Source organism: Taurulus bubalis (genome assembly GCF_910589615.1).
Source record: "Taurulus bubalis genome assembly, chromosome: 4".
NCBI lineage: Eukaryota > Metazoa > Chordata > Actinopteri > Perciformes > Cottidae > Taurulus > Taurulus bubalis.
In genome coordinates, this window is record NC_136592.1 from 32,066,198 (window position 1) to 32,082,415 (window position 16,218).

The following is a 16,218-nucleotide window of genomic DNA, read 5'->3' on the forward strand; positions in this document are numbered from 1 at the left end:
GAAGAGTCTAGGCTGACAGAATTATGATGTGCAGACAGGGAAGTAAATAATAACAAAGAAAGGAAAATTTAACAGTAAATTCAGCGTTTTCAAATAGGTAAATACAATAACAGTCACTTTATTTAACAATTGACCCTTTGCAGAACTCAGGGACAGTCTGGAATATGACAGATTCCCAGCATGCAGGAGCAGTGCTATAACACCATCTCTACTACTTGTAAGCTCGTAGTTCACACTGTTGAGCAGTGTGTGTGGGCAATTTACACCGTGTTGATTGTTCATGCATCTCCAAAGATATGCATACTAAAAAAATATTTTTCATGAATCACCTTGAATTTGGGAGCGGTATAATAATTAACAAAAAATAAAACCAACCAGTAAAAACAAGCATCCCTTTCCACGTCCACTGTGAAGTTTAGTCACATTCAATGGTAAAATACAGCATTGCTTATGTTACAACAGGTTTTAGAAGTTACACAGAGAAATAGTTTGTGTCTAATGAAGCCGATATAAGCAGAACGTGATTTGGAGGCTGATAGAGAAGACAATGAGCCTCTGTCTTGACATAGCCTGCCCAGCTAGCAGAGGTAAAACGTACCGCAATTTGCCTGGGAAAACCCGTTTTAAGTATCTTGTGCAAACCTAGCATTGATGAGAGTTGATTGCATTGTGATGTGAGAAAAATGCTTACTGGGCAGAAACCATATCGGATTTAGACTAGTTCAGTTCTACTAGTGTTCAACCAAAAAGGGGTGTTACTTCTGATATGCATAAGTATGCTGGTGACTTTTTCATATGTTGAAGAAACCTTGCTGCAGACTGCCTTACGTAGATATTACATGTTTCATTCCTTTCTTGCAAGAAATAGACGCAAATCTTCCATCACTGTACCATCCACATATATTACTCAAACCCCAACTGGAAATCACATTTAGCCGTTCCTCTATGCAGTCAAATATAGAACGTATTCTTCATAGTTAATTATTATTAAAAGGAAGAGAAACAAAGCGAACAAGAAAACTTTTTTTTTTCTTCAAAAGATATCATCAACCTCTCTCGTGAGAGGATGTGTTGCATGGGCAGACGGGATGTTGCTGGTGGTAATGAGGTCTAAGGACCACAGCCGCTTCTAAATGGACCGGATAGCCAGCTTTCCAGTCTGCAAACTGATGTTAAGATTACAGTTGAATTTATATTAAAATAATATTTTCCATACTGGATGCCAAGTTGAAGTAAGTGCCATTGATATAACTGACAAAATCGGAGAGAAAATGTAACCTAAAACTGTGGTCGCACTAAACACAATGCAGTAGAATATTTAGTAAATGGACTTGCATTCATGTAACATGATAGTTTTAGATAAACACGACAAAGTCACATCTCAAACAAGGAAGCCACTGAGCCCACTGCAGGTGTAATTTGATTTTATTCTGCATATTTTAGTATTTTCACGAGTATTATGAATTGATTACTTTGGGGTCATTGAAAGCATCACAGTGGTCTCATTGTTGCGAAACAGTCATGACCGTCCGGATGCTGTGGAAGGAAAACAGAAGAGAAATGAGGAGACACACTTTTAATTGATCTGTGTTGTCGTTAAGTCATGAGTGGTGGAGGAAGTATAGGAGTGGACATCTACCATTTGCCGTGCTTCATCAGTTCAATGGCGTCGTTGACCTGGTCCAAAGTCATGGTGTGAGTGATGAACTCATCCACCTTCACCTTTTTGTCCAGGTAGGCTTTGACCATCTGAGGCACGGCATACTTACCCTTAAAGCCTGGGACACACAATCACTTGAGCAAAGACTCGTATCCAGAATACAACTAACATGAGCGGTGCCCAAAAGTGATGGTCATATTGGTCTCACCTCCAAACGCGGAGCCCTTCCATGTGCGTCCACCAATGAGCTGAACGGGTCGGGCCGAAAAGTCTTCCATGTCTGTCCAGCCGACGATCACACTGACACCCCAACCTTGCACACAAGACTCCAAGGCGCTGCGCTAGAGGGAGGAAACAGCACAAAGGCTTTTTACCAGAAGGACACTGGTTCAAAGGACTAGCTGAGGAAATGTAGGCTTGGTGACTTAATGAATGATACAATAACTGCTGCTGCAAAGAAGCAGAAGACATGGGCTCAGTTTACTTTGATTAGGTTAAAGGACACTGTTTTGATAGTTAGGTCACACCTCTTCATTATATCCTTGAACCATATAAAATCAAAATCTCCCCACCATGACTCCCACATTCCCGACACACTCCAGGGAGAAGTCCACTCCTCCGTCGGTCATCTCGGACAGCACCTCGCTGACGGGTTTACTGTGATCCTTGGGGTTCACGAAGTCGGTCGCCCCGAACACCTTGGCCTTCTCGAACTTGTCCGGATTGATGTCAACGGCGAAAATCCTCTTGGCTCCTGCAGCCTTGCAGCCCATGACCGCAGCCAAACCCACAGCTCCCAGGCCGAACACAGCACATGTGGAGCCCGGTTCCACCTACGATACAACAGACTTCAGTCAACATGGCTAGGTCGGACGTCTTAGTTCTTAAAACATTTGTTCTCTTATTACTATCCAGATACTTTGGTGCCACTGACAGTATGCGTCATTTCAGATGCATTATCTATAACAGCTGTTTTTTCCCTACAACAATAAACTGTGTTCAGTCAAACAGACACACCTTAGCAGTATTCACTGCCGCTCCGTATCCTGTGCAGATCCCACAGCCAAGGAGGCAGACTTTGTCCAGAGGGGCAGTGGGGTCGATCTTAGCCACAGCCATCTGGTTCACCACAGTGTACTCAGAGAAGGTACTGGTTCCTGTAAACTGCAGCAGTTGTTTCCCCTTACAGGTGAACCTGGACTTTGGGAGTGGCAACACGTTGTGGCGACCAACCCTTAATCGAGAATTTATTAAAATGAATATGCAGCTTTTATGCTTGGAAATGAAGAACAAAATAGGAAGAATGATCTCAACTATCTGTACCGTGGCATCGTCTGACAGCATCTAAAGTTACGACACTGAGAGATACGCGTTGAATGCAATGTCTTGTACAATGTATTGTCTATAACCGTAAGAACACAGCCAAGAGAAAGAAAATGAAATGTTAAGACTGAAGAGAAAACGAAGTGGAAGGAGGAGATGAGTGCGTATTGAGCTCACCATGCTTTAACACACTGGTTGGTCTTCGGGCTCTTACAGAAGCGACATTCTTTACACTGGGAGATGAACAGAGGAATGACCTTGTCTCCTGAAAGACGAAAATAATGTTGCCACGTCAAATTAATTAAACTTTTAGAATGGTGTTAAACAAATATTGGCTGAATGGCACAGTTAGGCCTCAGTGTACATGCCTCATATACTTCCACAAATATCCAAATTAGTAATATTTACAATTTTGCTAATGGGTTAATTATTAAGATGGAACTTGCTAATAGTGAGCTTTAGAGGTTTTGTTCATGCGGGCCAACCGTATTGATCACTGTATAGCAGAACTTTGGAAAGAGCCAGGCTAGCTGTTTCCAGTCCCTCTAAGCTAAGCTAAAATAAGCTAAGCTAAGTTAAACTAACGTAAAAGTCGGGTTACAAGCCCCTCCTACCTCCGGTCAGTGTCCCCGCTGTAGCAAGCTAGGAGCAGCGCTGCTGCTGCTGCTGCTAGCGCTGCTGCTGCTGCTGCTAGCGCTGCTGCTGCTGCTGCTGCTAGCGCTGCTGCTGCTTTCTAGTGCTGCTGCTGCTTGCTAGCGCTGCTGCGCTAGCGCTGCTGCTGCTAGCGCTGCTGCTAGCGCTGCTGCTAGCGCTGCTGCTAGCGCTGCTGCTTGCTAGCGCTGCTGCTGCTAGCGCTGCTGCCTTCTAGCGCTGCTGCCTTCTAGCGCTGCTGCTGCTAGCGCTGCTGCTCCTAGCGCTGCTGCTTGCTAGCGCTGCTGCTGCTAGCGCTGCTGCTCCTAGCGCTGCTGCCTTCTAGCGCTGCTGCTGCTAGCGCTGCTGCTCCTAGCGCTGCTGCTCCTAGCACTGCTGCTACTGCCCGCGTCCCCTCTGCCCGAGCCGGTTGTCGGGGAGCTCGGGGTTATCAGAGAACTAGCAGAGCGCTAGCTGGCTACAGCGGGGAGCTAATGGGGACACTGACCGAAGTTAGTAGCGGCTTGTAACCCGACTTTTACGGTACACAACAAACAGACATGAGACATATCAATATTCTCATCTCACACTCATCTCAAGCAAATAAGCATGTACGTATTCCAAAATATTGTACTATTCAATTCGACCTGGCTGAAATTCAGTGACTCCAGGCCCGACGCTCTCTATGATGCCGGCTGCCTCGTGGCCGAGGACGACCGGGAAGCCGTCTTTTTCCATATACTCCAGAAGGTGGTGCAGGTCCGTGTGGCACACCGCAGTCGCCACAATCTGCATCGGAGAGAGTAGCCAAACATTGAAAAGACAAAGACGAGCAAGGGGCCAGTTTCCTCTCAGGGGGTTCAGCAGCACGAACAACACTTTAACACTATTTGGAACATTAAATATATCACTCTTTATGGACCAATACACCTCTCCAGCACATTGTCCCTTATTGGCAGTACCAGGGAAGAGTGACATAAAGGAGTGCCGTAACACACCGTGGATATAGGGGAAAAGATGGTGCAGAGGACGGACGGCGTGTCATAAACTTCTTCAGAATTTTCATCTTTTATTGTGGTATTTGTCTGTTATTACAGTTCTAGTTTTCCAATCATGATAGAGAACAACTCCTGCACATCTTGATCCCGGAGTCAGCCATGGTTTTGTTGTTGTTTTGTCGCTCGATTCAGCTGCCAGGACCGGATAATAGCATGGGGGAAAACAGCATCGATGAGGTTGTAGCGAAGGTTACTGTGCGAACATTTCCAAATTCAAAGCAACAACTTGGGTCGTTTGGACGGATACAGCAAAATCCAGGGGTGCACATAAGTAATGCAAGTGGGAGAGAAACACATGAGAGAATGCTCTTCATTGACTGATTCGGCATTCAATACCATCGCACTCTCCAAGCTCATCATCCAGCTCAGAGACCTGGGACTGTGAGAGGCAGTGAGATGGAGGAGGTCAGAGCCCTGATATCTTGTTGCCAGGACAACAACTTCCATCTCAATTTCTGCAAGACAGAGGAGCTGATCACGAACTATGGGAAGCCACAGAGAGAAGGACACGCCTTCCGACATGATCTCAAAGACAGCAGCTCTTCTTGTGGTTCAAACCGTATACATGTGTATTACTGTATATTAGGAGTGGGAGGGAAAATCGAAAAAGCATAGCATCGAGATATTGGCAATATTGTTTCGATGCACGGACGCAAGTATCAATCTCTTACAACATAAACTATTAATATTGCAATTATTTTGGAAACAATTGCTTCCAAATCAACTGGAAGGTAGGGAAGTCAGGGGATTGGAGTGTGGAGACTAGAATACAAAGGTCAGACGCTTGATGCAACATTTCCATCAGGCTTTTTTGGTCAGTCTGTCTGCTTGAATTAAGTGGGATGACCTGTGTGAAAACGTCATCTTAATAAATACAACACATGTTGGCAAAATGCATAATTTACAGTTTTAAAAAAAAGGTAATAAATGGCAAATATATTGCAATATATGTCACAGCAATACTCAGCATATTGGAACCTTAACGTGCACCGCGTGTGTGTGTGTGTGTGTGTGTGTGTGTGTGTGTGTGTGTGTGTGTGTGTGTGTGTGTGTATGTGTGTGCGCTGATAGTGGACGTCTCTCACCTTGATGCGGACCTCGTTAGCCTCGGGCGGGGCTACCTCCACCTCCTCTATCACCAAAGGCTTGTTGGGCTCCCAGGCCACTGCTGCCTTGCACTTGATGACCTACAGGGTAGTAAAAGCACATGAAATTACCCAGCAATGAAATATGGCAATTATTACTGAGGACTGTTAAATCTTATCAGGAAGGGTTTCAAGCAAACGAGCCACACTGTCCCGATCCTTTGAAACAGGCGTTATAATAAGTCATGGTCATGTTATTAATTATTAATGTTAATATTAGGAAAAAGTAAGCGCTTTCATTAACTCTGTTACAGCTGGTCCTGGCAAAAGCAAACATGAAAAGCAAGAGTTTAAAGTCCACAAACTATTTGACAAACAACATTTTTGATAAGCGCCATTAAACCGCTGAGTAATTCAGTCGTGTCCGATTGGATAAATCAACACGCGACAATCAATCACTCATGTGTTTCATCATGGCCATCCTCCGCCTTGCCAATATCAACACAAAACTGTTTGGATACGTTCAAACTGTGCCAAGTCAGGACATGAGCTACTTCCCTGCGACCAAGGGCACAGAGAGAGACCGAGATTACAAGTTAGAGACTTATTACATAAGATGACTTATCTGTAACCAGATACGCTGCAAAATACTGCACAGGAAAGCACACTCCAACCCCTTGAATCAGCCTCACTAATGTGAACTGCACAGCGAGCAGAAGTACTTTCAAAGGAAAAATATTCTTCAGGAAAATCGTGAGGTACTGATCCATTTTGGCAGATCATGTGACTGAGGCAAACTGTCATGTACAGATTGCAAAGAAAAAAGGAAGAAGGAAAAGAATAACAACACCATACATATGAGGGGCCACGTGTTAGATTATACTCACTTTACCAGCTGTGGCCATTTCTGCTGCAAAGATGAGGGTATATAAGCGGGAGAGAGGAGTTCAGGGTTGTACAGTAGACAAGTGACGCCTGGATTTGTATATAGTGGAAAGAAAACAGCTTGACATCCTGATGGGCAGGGACTTCCTGAAATGGCCGTATACGTTGCTCAAACTCTGTAGCCACTCCCTCCCATTAAATTGTCCTTGGCTGCACCTGGGTTCAAACCGCAGGAAAGTGTAAATGAGCTAATTTACTCAGTAGAGAGAAGTAGTGGTGTCTGTAATAACAGGCGGGCTTGCAAAATTATAACGTCTGCACCTGAAGGTATAGGGGTCCTTTTTGAGTGGGCAGTGTTCACGCCTCACTTTATCAAGGCGATTGAAAAGAAAAAGGGCATCGCTGTTATGGCCCAGAGTGCATGGGAGGGCGGTGGGCCTTGATGCTGTTCGCCTCCCTGCCTGAGGGGGTGCTGTTCTGTTGTTTTGCCGTGCTTTGTGCTGCTTTTTGTTGCAGGTGATTGGACAGGGATATTTAAGAGGGAACCTTTGGGGGTCGGCGTTCTCTCTCCTGTCTTTCCAGCTTTAAACCTGGCCATGCTGCACGTCACAGATTCTTGGGTGGTGGGGTTGGCAAGGGTGTCGGTAGTGGTAGGGGTGAGAAGCCCTTTTTGTTCCACCATGTTGTCTACTATTTTCTGATAGGGAGATAGGTAAGACACCTGTACTTTATTGTGTTTCTTTGTGTGGACTAGGGAAGTTAGATTACTTGCACAGATTGTTTTGTTTGTTGTTTTGGGCCAGGCTCATCCTGAAGATAATGTATGCGATACGATCGCAATAAATACTAATTGTGGACTGGAACACTGCAGCATTGACCCTTATTTGGGAGGTGGGGAGAAGGGGAGACTCGTCGTTATGTTGCTCTCAGGCTCACCTAGGCTGGGCGTTACAATAGCGCAATCTTGAGTGAAATCGATTTATCGTAAAAGACGGGTTACAAGCCGCTCCTACCTCTGGTCAGTGTCCCGCTGTAGCAAGCTAGGAGCAGCGCTAGCTAGCGCTGCTACTAGCTCCCCGCTCCTGCTACTAGCTCCCCGCTGCTGCTGCTACTGTCCGAGTCCCCTCTGCCCAAGTCAGGTGTAGAGCAGGGGCTGGTCCCTACCTTTGGTGGTTGTCGGGGAGCTAGCGGAGAGCTAGCGGAGAGCTAGCGGAAGTTAGCGCGGAACTAGCATGAGCGCCAGCTGGCTACAGCGGGGTGTATATGGGGACAATGACCGAAGGTAGTAGCGGTGTATAACCCGACTTTTACGGTAGGTGAACATCTTTCATCACATAAACCCGCAGGGTACCCTTGTGAGGAAATGCATCGCTGTAGGGCCGGAGTAAGCAACCTCAGACACAAGGGGGTAGGCGCGGTGGCTTCACCAATAGCACGCTCACAATGAGTGGGCTAGAGTTCTTTGGATATGTGCCCTCTCGTCCACATGCCAAAATCAGTTCTGCAACCTGTCATTCACTGTAGTTAATTTTTTTCTTCTCCCTCACCCACAACTACTCTGCCTCTGATTGGCCAGCAATCGTTGCCTTCTTCTCATATTGCTGAAGATTGATGGGAGGTCGGTAGAGTCCATGATCAACTCGGATGCTGTTTTCATAATGCTGGCAGCCTTCTTGTGGCGTGTTCTCTTTTATGGTTACAATGTCCTGGTTATGATTATATGGATGGAATAAAATGAACAATCCGTTGATTTCAATTTTACCGTGGTGTCATAATGAAACGCAACGCTGTGAACGTTTAAAGATGGCACTTCATATCAAAAAGGTTGCGACCCGATTTAAGGGAGTACATTGATGTGGGAGAATAGTTTGTGAATAGTTTGTGACGTGTCTTGGGTGGTGGGGTTAGCAAGGGTGTCGGTAGTGGTAGGGGTGAGAAGCCCTTTTTGTTCCACCATGTTGTCTACTATTTTCTGATAGGGAGATAGGTAAGACACCTGTACTTTCTTGTGTTTCACTGTGGGGACTAGGGAAGTTAGGTCGCTTGCACAGATTGTTCTGTTTGTTGTTTTGGGCCAGGCTCACCCTGAAGATAATTTATGCGATACGATCACAATAAATACTAATTGTGGACTGGAACACTGCAGCATTGACCCTTATTTGGTTGCTCTCAGGCTCACCTAAGCTGGGCGTTACAATACCGCAATCTTGAGTGAAATCGATTTAGGTGAACATCTTTCAGCACATAAACCCGCAGGGTACCCTTGTGAGGAAATGCATCGCTGTAGGACTGGGGTAAGCAACCTCAGACACAAGGGGGTAGGCGCGGTGGCTTCACCAATAGCACGCTCACAATGAGTGTGCTAGAGTTCTTTGGATATGTGCCCTCTCATCCACATGCCAAAATCAGTCATTCACTGTAGTTAATTTTTTTCTTCTCCCTCACCCACAACTACTCTGCCTCTGATTGGCCAGCAATCGTTGCCTTCTTCCCATAGTTTGTCAAGTTTATTGCTGAAGATTGATGGGAGGTCGGTAGAGTCAATGATCAACTCGGATGCTGTTTTCATAATTATGGCATCCTTCTTGTAGCGTGTTCTCTTTTATGGAAAAAAATCTTGCCTATATGGATGGAATAAAATGAACAATCATTTGATAATCATTTGATTTTACCGTGGTGTCATAATGAAACGGGACGCTGTGAACGTTTGAAGATGGCACTTCATATCAAAAAGGTTGCGACCCGATTTAAGGGAGTACATTGATGTGGGAGAATAGTTTGTGACTCAACAGTTAATGGTTCAAACTATTCGTTTGTACTTTACTCTGAAAGATAATTTCCCAACTTTTTCAACTGAAGACACTAAGTAAACTGAACTTTCTAACTCGGTTATATGACAGTGAAAGATCACAAGTTATTGTACTATGAAAGGAGAAAAGCGGGGTTTTTTTGTCACATAAACATTGTTTGTTTCTTTCAACATGAAAACAACTTTTAATGATAATGTATATACATTTTGTCTATATATCTAAATATACATACACACATATGTACATATACACATATGTATACATACACATATACATGCATATATACATACACTCATGTATATATGTATATAAATATATATATATACAGTACATGAGTGCAATGGACATGTGAATATGCCGATTCAGGATAAAAGTAACCATACCTCACTTTTCTAAAGGAGTGGATCAATAATTGCTAGAGATTATTAACGTACTTGTCCAAAGTCTGCGTGGTGCAGCAGGTGGCTGTCTGAGGTAGTGTGACCCTCTACTCTGCTATGATAGGATGCAGTTGCTGCAGATATGTACACATTTTATTTGAACTTTTACTAGTCTGACTAAATCTGACCTAAAACTATTTTGACTGACAAAGAACAGCAACATGGTAACCACTGATCTGGTGTCCTTGTCTGCACATTGTTAATGCGTGCTAATTATTGGATGCCTGGTGTAGCCTCCAGAAGAACTCAGTTCAACACCTTCTCTCGTTCTCTATATTTATTTACTAAATGATCACAAGCAAAGTACTCAGCGCTGCAATTGCAAAAGCAGTGAGTGGTACAGCAACACGCAGGTTGGGTCAAGAACAACTGCCCCCCAAACGGAAGTGGGGCCTTTCATACACAGGTTATCGTCACAGGTTCGTCTCGCCTCGTCCTAACATCTGATTGGCTCTATCCTGTCAAGAGGAGGAGAATCCCATGTTCTCATCTTTTCTCACAAGGCTGGACCGTGCAACGACCCGTCTGCTTCACTAATGTCAACATACTGATAAACAGGTGTGAGTGTTGAAGTGCGCAGGCGTGTGACTGACTTCCCTTGAGAACTGGACCTTTCATAGACACAACCAACTCCAGCTGCATAGCTGTGTTATACTAACCTCGCTGACCTGAACTTTAATAGGCATGAAGAGTAATGGAAAATATCTGCAGAATATAAGGATTTATATTATCAACATGATTCTCACAATTGGCAAGAAATCCAGTTTTAATAGTGTTGAGTGTTCAAAGTCAGGCACACGCACACTGTGCATTATTTGATCGATCTCTTTATTAGGTGCATATATTAGTATACAGTGTTGAGATCCGGTAAAACATAGCTGCCAGCCATGAAATGTTTGTTTTTTTGCGTGGCTGGAAGCGATGCAGTGGTCTTATTGTGTGGAGACACGCAGGACCGTCCGGATGCTGCGGAGCAAAGATAAACAACATTCAGACCCTGTCCAATCGGTTAGTAAATCCTGAAGAGCGGAGAAAGTGTGGGAGTGTACGTCTATCTACCATTTGCCGTGCTTCATCAGCTCAATGGCGTCGTTGACCTGGTCCAAAGCCATGTTGTGAGTGATGAACTCATCCACCTTCACCTTCTTGTCCAGGTAGGCTTTGACCATCATAGGTACACCATCCTTACCCTTAAATCCTGAACCACAGGGAGCACACACTTTTTAAGATAAGAGCAAATGGAGTATTATCTTAAAAATACATGCCCTTTACCGTCACTGCACCACTACTAATAGGCCATAGATAAGAGACATAACGCTGGTTGCCGTCAAAGAGAAAAAGCTGCTTATCTGAGACCCATATGAGGTCAAATCTCTATGGTTGCTCATACTACGATTATTCTTTTAAGATCCGCCTTTTTGAAGATGACTACCAATCAGAAATAATAACCTGATCCTGTGACAATATCTGACAGGCATCTCACCTCCAAACAGAGAGCCCTTCCATGTGCGTCCAGAGAGGAGCTGAATGGGGCGAGTAGCAACGTCGTGCATGTCCGTCCAGCCAACCAGCACGCTGACGCCCCAACCGCTCACACAAGACTCCAAGGCGCTGCGCTAGATTTGAGAAACGGCACAAAGTCACCGGAAGGGTCTCAAATCTGCAGAGGAGCTAATAAAAAAGAAGGGTTTTTAAAAGTCACTAACCATGACTTCCACATTCCCGACACACTCCAGGGAGAAGTCCACTCCTCCGTCGGTCATCTTGGACAGCACCTGGCTGACGGGTTTACTGTGATCCTTGGGGTTCACGAAGTCGGTCGCCCCGAACACCTTGGCCTTCTCGAACTTGTCCGGATTGATGTCAACGGCGAAAATCCTCTTGGCTCCTGCAGCCTTGCAGCCCATGACCGCAGCCAAACCCACAGCTCCCAGGCCGAACACAGCACATGTGGAGCCCGGTTCCACCTACGATACAACAGACTTCAGTCAACATGGCTCATCCAAGGGCTAGGGGTGGGAATCACCAGAGGTCCCACGATTCGATACTATCACGATACTTGAGTCACGATTCGATACTGTCATGATACTGCGATATATTGAGTATTGCGATATGTTGAGTATCGCCACCCAAAGTATCGCGATACTATGCTGTATACATTTTTTCACCCACCCCTACCAAGGGCGTAGGTTTGCATAGGGTCCATAGGGACTAGTCACGACCAAAGTTTGGGAAAGACACAATTGTCCCCACCAATACGAAAAAAATATCTTGCACAATATATTTGAAAACGTATTCGTATTATTATCTATACTATGTTCGTCGCCCAGAAGAGAGAAAAAAACATTTCCACGTTTCACACGTTCCACATGACAGTGGCAACACATGACAGTATTCTATGATTTCCTAAATACAACAAACTATAATTTTTGTATATATAATATGACTATATATACAACTTTATAAGCTGTGATATCAAATAGCTTTTACGGCTCCAGACACATTTTTGGGGGGGAAAAAGGGGGGTCCCTACCAATGCTGAGACCAAACCTACGCCCTTGGGCTCATCAGTTCATAAAACATTTGTTCTCCTGCGATACTTTGGTGCCACTGACAGTATGTGTCATTTCAGATGTCTGGTCTTTAACAGAGCGGTTAAATTCCTTACATCAGGTTTTAGCCTTCAACAATACATGTTGGACTATCCCTGACAGTCAATCAGACACACCTTAGCAGTATTCACTGCCGCTCCATATCCTGTGCAGATCCCACAGCCAAGGAGGCAGACTTTGTCCAGAGGGGCAGTGGGGTCGATCTTAGCCACAGCCATCTGGTTCAAAACGGTGTACTCAGAGAAGGTACTGGTTCCCATAAATTGCAGCAGCTTCTTCCCCTTACAGGTGAACCTGGACTCTGGGTCTGACATCACAGCAGCATCCCTGAGTAGAGAATTTGTTGGAACGAAAATATGGCTTGAGACGCACTGTTTGCATTGCTCTTGTTTCATTAGAGGGTGCAATACATATTGGTTGCCAAAAAAAAAGAAAAAAAACTAAATTAGTGGTTCTGTGCCATCATTAGACAACGCAGTTGCTCCTCTGACATAGTGAGTACTATGACATATGTAAAGACACAGTGAATTTTATGTTAATGCCCCATCAAATGGGTCTATAAACTAATGAGAGCACATCCTGGATTCATGCAATGAAGAGATGAGAAGAAAAAGACGAGCTCACCAGGTTTTCACACACTGGTTGGCTTTAGGGCTCTTGCAGAAGCGACATTCTCTACACTGGGGCATGAACAGGGGGATGACCTTGTCTCCTGAAATTCAAACAAAGTGCTGCCACGTCAAAGGAAATTCAGGCCAACTGACAAAACAACAAATCCGATGTTGAGCTGCTATATGTAGTTGTTAGACAAATTCAACTTTTGAGGTTGGGAGCGTTAACTGACCCGGTTGAAACTCCGTGACTCCAGGCCCGACGCTCTCTACGATGCCGGCTCCCTCATGGCCGAGGACTGCAGGGAAGCCGTCTTTATTCATTCCCTCAAACAGATGGTACAGGTCTGTGTGGCACACTCCGGTCGCCACAATCTGCGCCCAACACAAACGACCACACAATGAAAACGCTGATTCAGATGTTTCTTGACAAAAGTTGGGTATCGTGCTTCCTTTAAGCATTCGCCATTGAAATCACAGCAAAGTAACCAGTGGAGCAAAGAATGGATTAGATTGTATGTTAATCTGCTCAAGCATACATTGCAAAGATTAGCATGTATGACTGAAGAAGAACCTGAACGTTACTTCTAACTACATTTCTACAGGGTTATAGGTATCGTACCTCTGACGAAAATCAAAAACCCATTGTTTCAAAATGTATTAAGCATTTTGAGTGTGGGCTACATATGGCACCCTGCATTTAGCTCTGGTTTGTTTCTTAAACACAACTACTTGGTTAGGTTTAGGATAAGACTATACTTAGTTAGGTTTAGACAACCAAACTACTTGATTGGGTTTTGGGAAAAGATCGTTGTTTGGGATAAAATAACTACTGAAGAATGCAAGTGACGACTTCACGGACGTTGACTTCTTGTTGCACACGGGGAAAGAACAGTAGTCTCCAGGGTGAAAGACCGTTTTTTCTTTGACCCTTCTACCGCCTCTCTGTCCCACCCTGTGGTGGACTTTGAGGTCTGTATCATGATTACGTGGATTAAATACAAAATGATTTTGTGGGAAATCTACGAATTACGCTACATTACTTTTCGTGGGTATAGCTACGAACTTGGGCCCGGTATGAACATCAGTGGAAAGCCATCCTATTTTCTCCACTACATATCCAGAGGAAGACTTTCATGAGTTGATTCCCACGTACAGAACCCTCCTAGCAGGCCGTCACGATGCAGTTTAACCTGCTTTTCGACCATAGAGAAACAGAGGTGAAATCTGATCGGATAAGATCAATCCTTAACCAGCTGCCAAGCTGCGCCCGCGCACAGCCAGAAGCTGAGGAACAGACAAGACAGAAGCTGTGCAATAAGAAAATAAGCTAATAGGGGAACATAATTATAATACATGTAGTGTATTTGTAAAAAAAAAAAAAAATTATAAAATAGCTATAACTTTGTGATTCTGTTTAGGTCAGCAGAGAAGGCTTAGCCGGCCCTGACCGCCTACCACTGGGTTGTCCCTTTGGATTTCTAGTTAGGGGAAGTCTTCTAAGCCTTCAGTAAGAACGATATTCATTCACTTTTCCTGTGTGCGTGCGTGTGTGTGTGTGTGTGTGTGTTTGTGTTTGTGTTTGTGTTTGTGTGTGTGTGTGTGTGTGTGTGTGTGTGTACACATGTCTCGATTGTGGACGTCTCTCACCTTGATGCGGACCTCGTTGGCCTGGGGCGGGGCTACCTCGATCTCCTCAATCACCAAAGGCTTGTTGGGCTCCCAGGCCACTGCTGCCTTGCACTTGATGACCTTCAGGGGAGGAGAATCTCGAATTACCGGGTGCTACTGGGTGCCACAGTTCAACTGTGTATCATTTAAAGGCAAACCCTCATCTAGGAGGCGCCACTTTGACTTTATACCATGCAAGTTTTCAGCACAGCAAACATAATCATTCATTGCATATTAACGGTGGTAGATTACAGTTGTTATTCTATACTGCTGCTCCTGAAAAAGTAAACATCACTTCGAAGTTATTTTGGTCTCTTTTAAATTCCAAAGTGGACATTCAGGATCATTTTTTTGGCTCACTACCTTCTCATCTGTGCCAATTTCCACAGCTGTGCAAATCTGTCTGGATAGTTTCAAACTAGAAGGACGTACAATATCTCACTGAGGCAGATGGGACAGCAGTAAAAATAAAAACTCTAAGTGGAAAAAGTCTAAAGTCGAACGTGCAAAGATAATAATTGACACTGTTAGTGAGAACACTGAAACACATTGTCAAGTATCAGCTTGCTACATTCCTACCCTCCTCATTATTATAAAAATATTAGATCATATATTAAATATTAGGATAAAAATCTCATATTAAACAAAAATGTGAATGTAAAAAAAAAATCTTTGTAGTCCGAGGTTTTTGTTTTTCTACCTACACACTCTTGACTATACTTAAACATACAAAAACTAATTAAAACATCACAGCTGTACATAATTACATACTCTCTTATTGAATGATATACCTACCTTTCCAGCTGTGGCCATTTTTGCAGCAAAGCTGAAAGCAGATATTAAGGACGGAGTTGAGAGAGAGAGAGAGAAAGAAAGAGAGAGAGCGAGAAAGTGCTGCTGGACTGAAGAGTGGGGAGGAGAGACCTTGGATGTGAGGTTTAAATACTGCTGCAAGAAAACATTCTTATGCAAACATCCACATGGGGAGGGACTGACGAAAGCATTGATGTTATCAGATCCTAATACTCAGATCTGGGCTACTGTATTTGATGACGCTGTATGGTCATCAAATCATGTGGAAGCCATGTTTTCTTTATTAAAGACAACTGTAATTTTTTCGATCAAAAGGTTATCACATTACAATACACGTGTAAAGATATAGTGGAGTGTGTTGTATCAGAGCTTCTCTTTGCTTTGGTTCGCTATATATATACACACACACACACTAAAATGTTTGCTGTGAGCTTCCTTTGGGGATTGCCTCATTTAAAAAAACAATGTCAAGCTTTGTATTATATTGTGGTCATTTCTTCAAGATCATTTCATATTTAATTTCATTGTCCTCTTCTCTTTTGTCAGCAAATCTGTGTTGCAAGAAAGCTGGTGGAGACGTTTTGTCTGGACTACAACGACAAAAGGTCTGACGGACGGGA

General features: G+C 44.1%; 2 protein-coding genes across 2 annotated transcripts; both read right to left on the reverse strand.

Moving 5' to 3' along the window:
- Nucleotides 1-1,430: 1,430 nt before the first annotated feature.
- On the reverse strand, nucleotides 1,431-6,676 carry LOC306735303 (alcohol dehydrogenase 1-like). Its single transcript, XM_079216762.1, has 9 exons — nucleotides 6,644-6,676; nucleotides 5,757-5,858; nucleotides 4,261-4,402; nucleotides 3,161-3,248; nucleotides 2,678-2,894; nucleotides 2,233-2,493; nucleotides 1,869-2,001; nucleotides 1,640-1,778; nucleotides 1,431-1,536 (listed from the first exon to the last, which is right to left on the reverse strand). Exons 1-9 carry the CDS (start codon nucleotides 6,659-6,661, stop codon nucleotides 1,503-1,505), a joined length of 1,134 nt encoding a protein of 377 aa, XP_079072888.1. The 5' UTR covers nucleotides 6,662-6,676; the 3' UTR covers nucleotides 1,431-1,502.
- Nucleotides 6,677-10,211: 3,535 nt separating this feature from the next.
- On the reverse strand, nucleotides 10,212-15,682 carry LOC306735300 (alcohol dehydrogenase 1-like). Its single transcript, XM_079216759.1, has 9 exons — nucleotides 15,581-15,682; nucleotides 14,765-14,866; nucleotides 13,348-13,489; nucleotides 13,128-13,215; nucleotides 12,620-12,830; nucleotides 11,598-11,858; nucleotides 11,375-11,507; nucleotides 10,951-11,089; nucleotides 10,212-10,857 (listed from the first exon to the last, which is right to left on the reverse strand). The coding sequence occupies exons 1-9, from the start codon at nucleotides 15,596-15,598 to the stop codon at nucleotides 10,824-10,826; spliced, it is 1,128 nt and encodes a 375-aa protein (XP_079072885.1). The 5' UTR covers nucleotides 15,599-15,682; the 3' UTR covers nucleotides 10,212-10,823.
- Between the last annotated feature and the right edge of the window lie 536 nt (nucleotides 15,683-16,218).

What these genes read in the sequence shown, in the direction of transcription:
- LOC306735303 (XM_079216762.1), bottom strand. An exon ending in AACCAGTGTGTTAAAGCATG is followed by an intron (nt 2,895 to 3,160) that starts GTGAGCTCAATA and finishes TTCTCGATTAAG; the next exon opens with GGTTGGTCGCCACAACGTGT. An exon ending in TCGGGAATGTGGGAGTCATG is followed by an intron (nt 2,002 to 2,232) that starts GTGGGGAGATTT and finishes TCCTCCCTCTAG; the next exon opens with CGCAGCGCCTTGGAGTCTTG.
- LOC306735300 (XM_079216759.1), bottom strand. An exon ending in CCAACGAGGTCCGCATCAAG is followed by an intron (nt 13,490 to 14,764) that starts GTGAGAGACGTC and finishes TGTTGGGCGCAG; the next exon opens with ATTGTGGCGACCGGAGTGTG. An exon ending in AACCAGTGTGTGAAAACCTG is followed by an intron (nt 12,831 to 13,127) that starts GTGAGCTCGTCT and finishes TTCTCTACTCAG; the next exon opens with GGATGCTGCTGTGATGTCAG.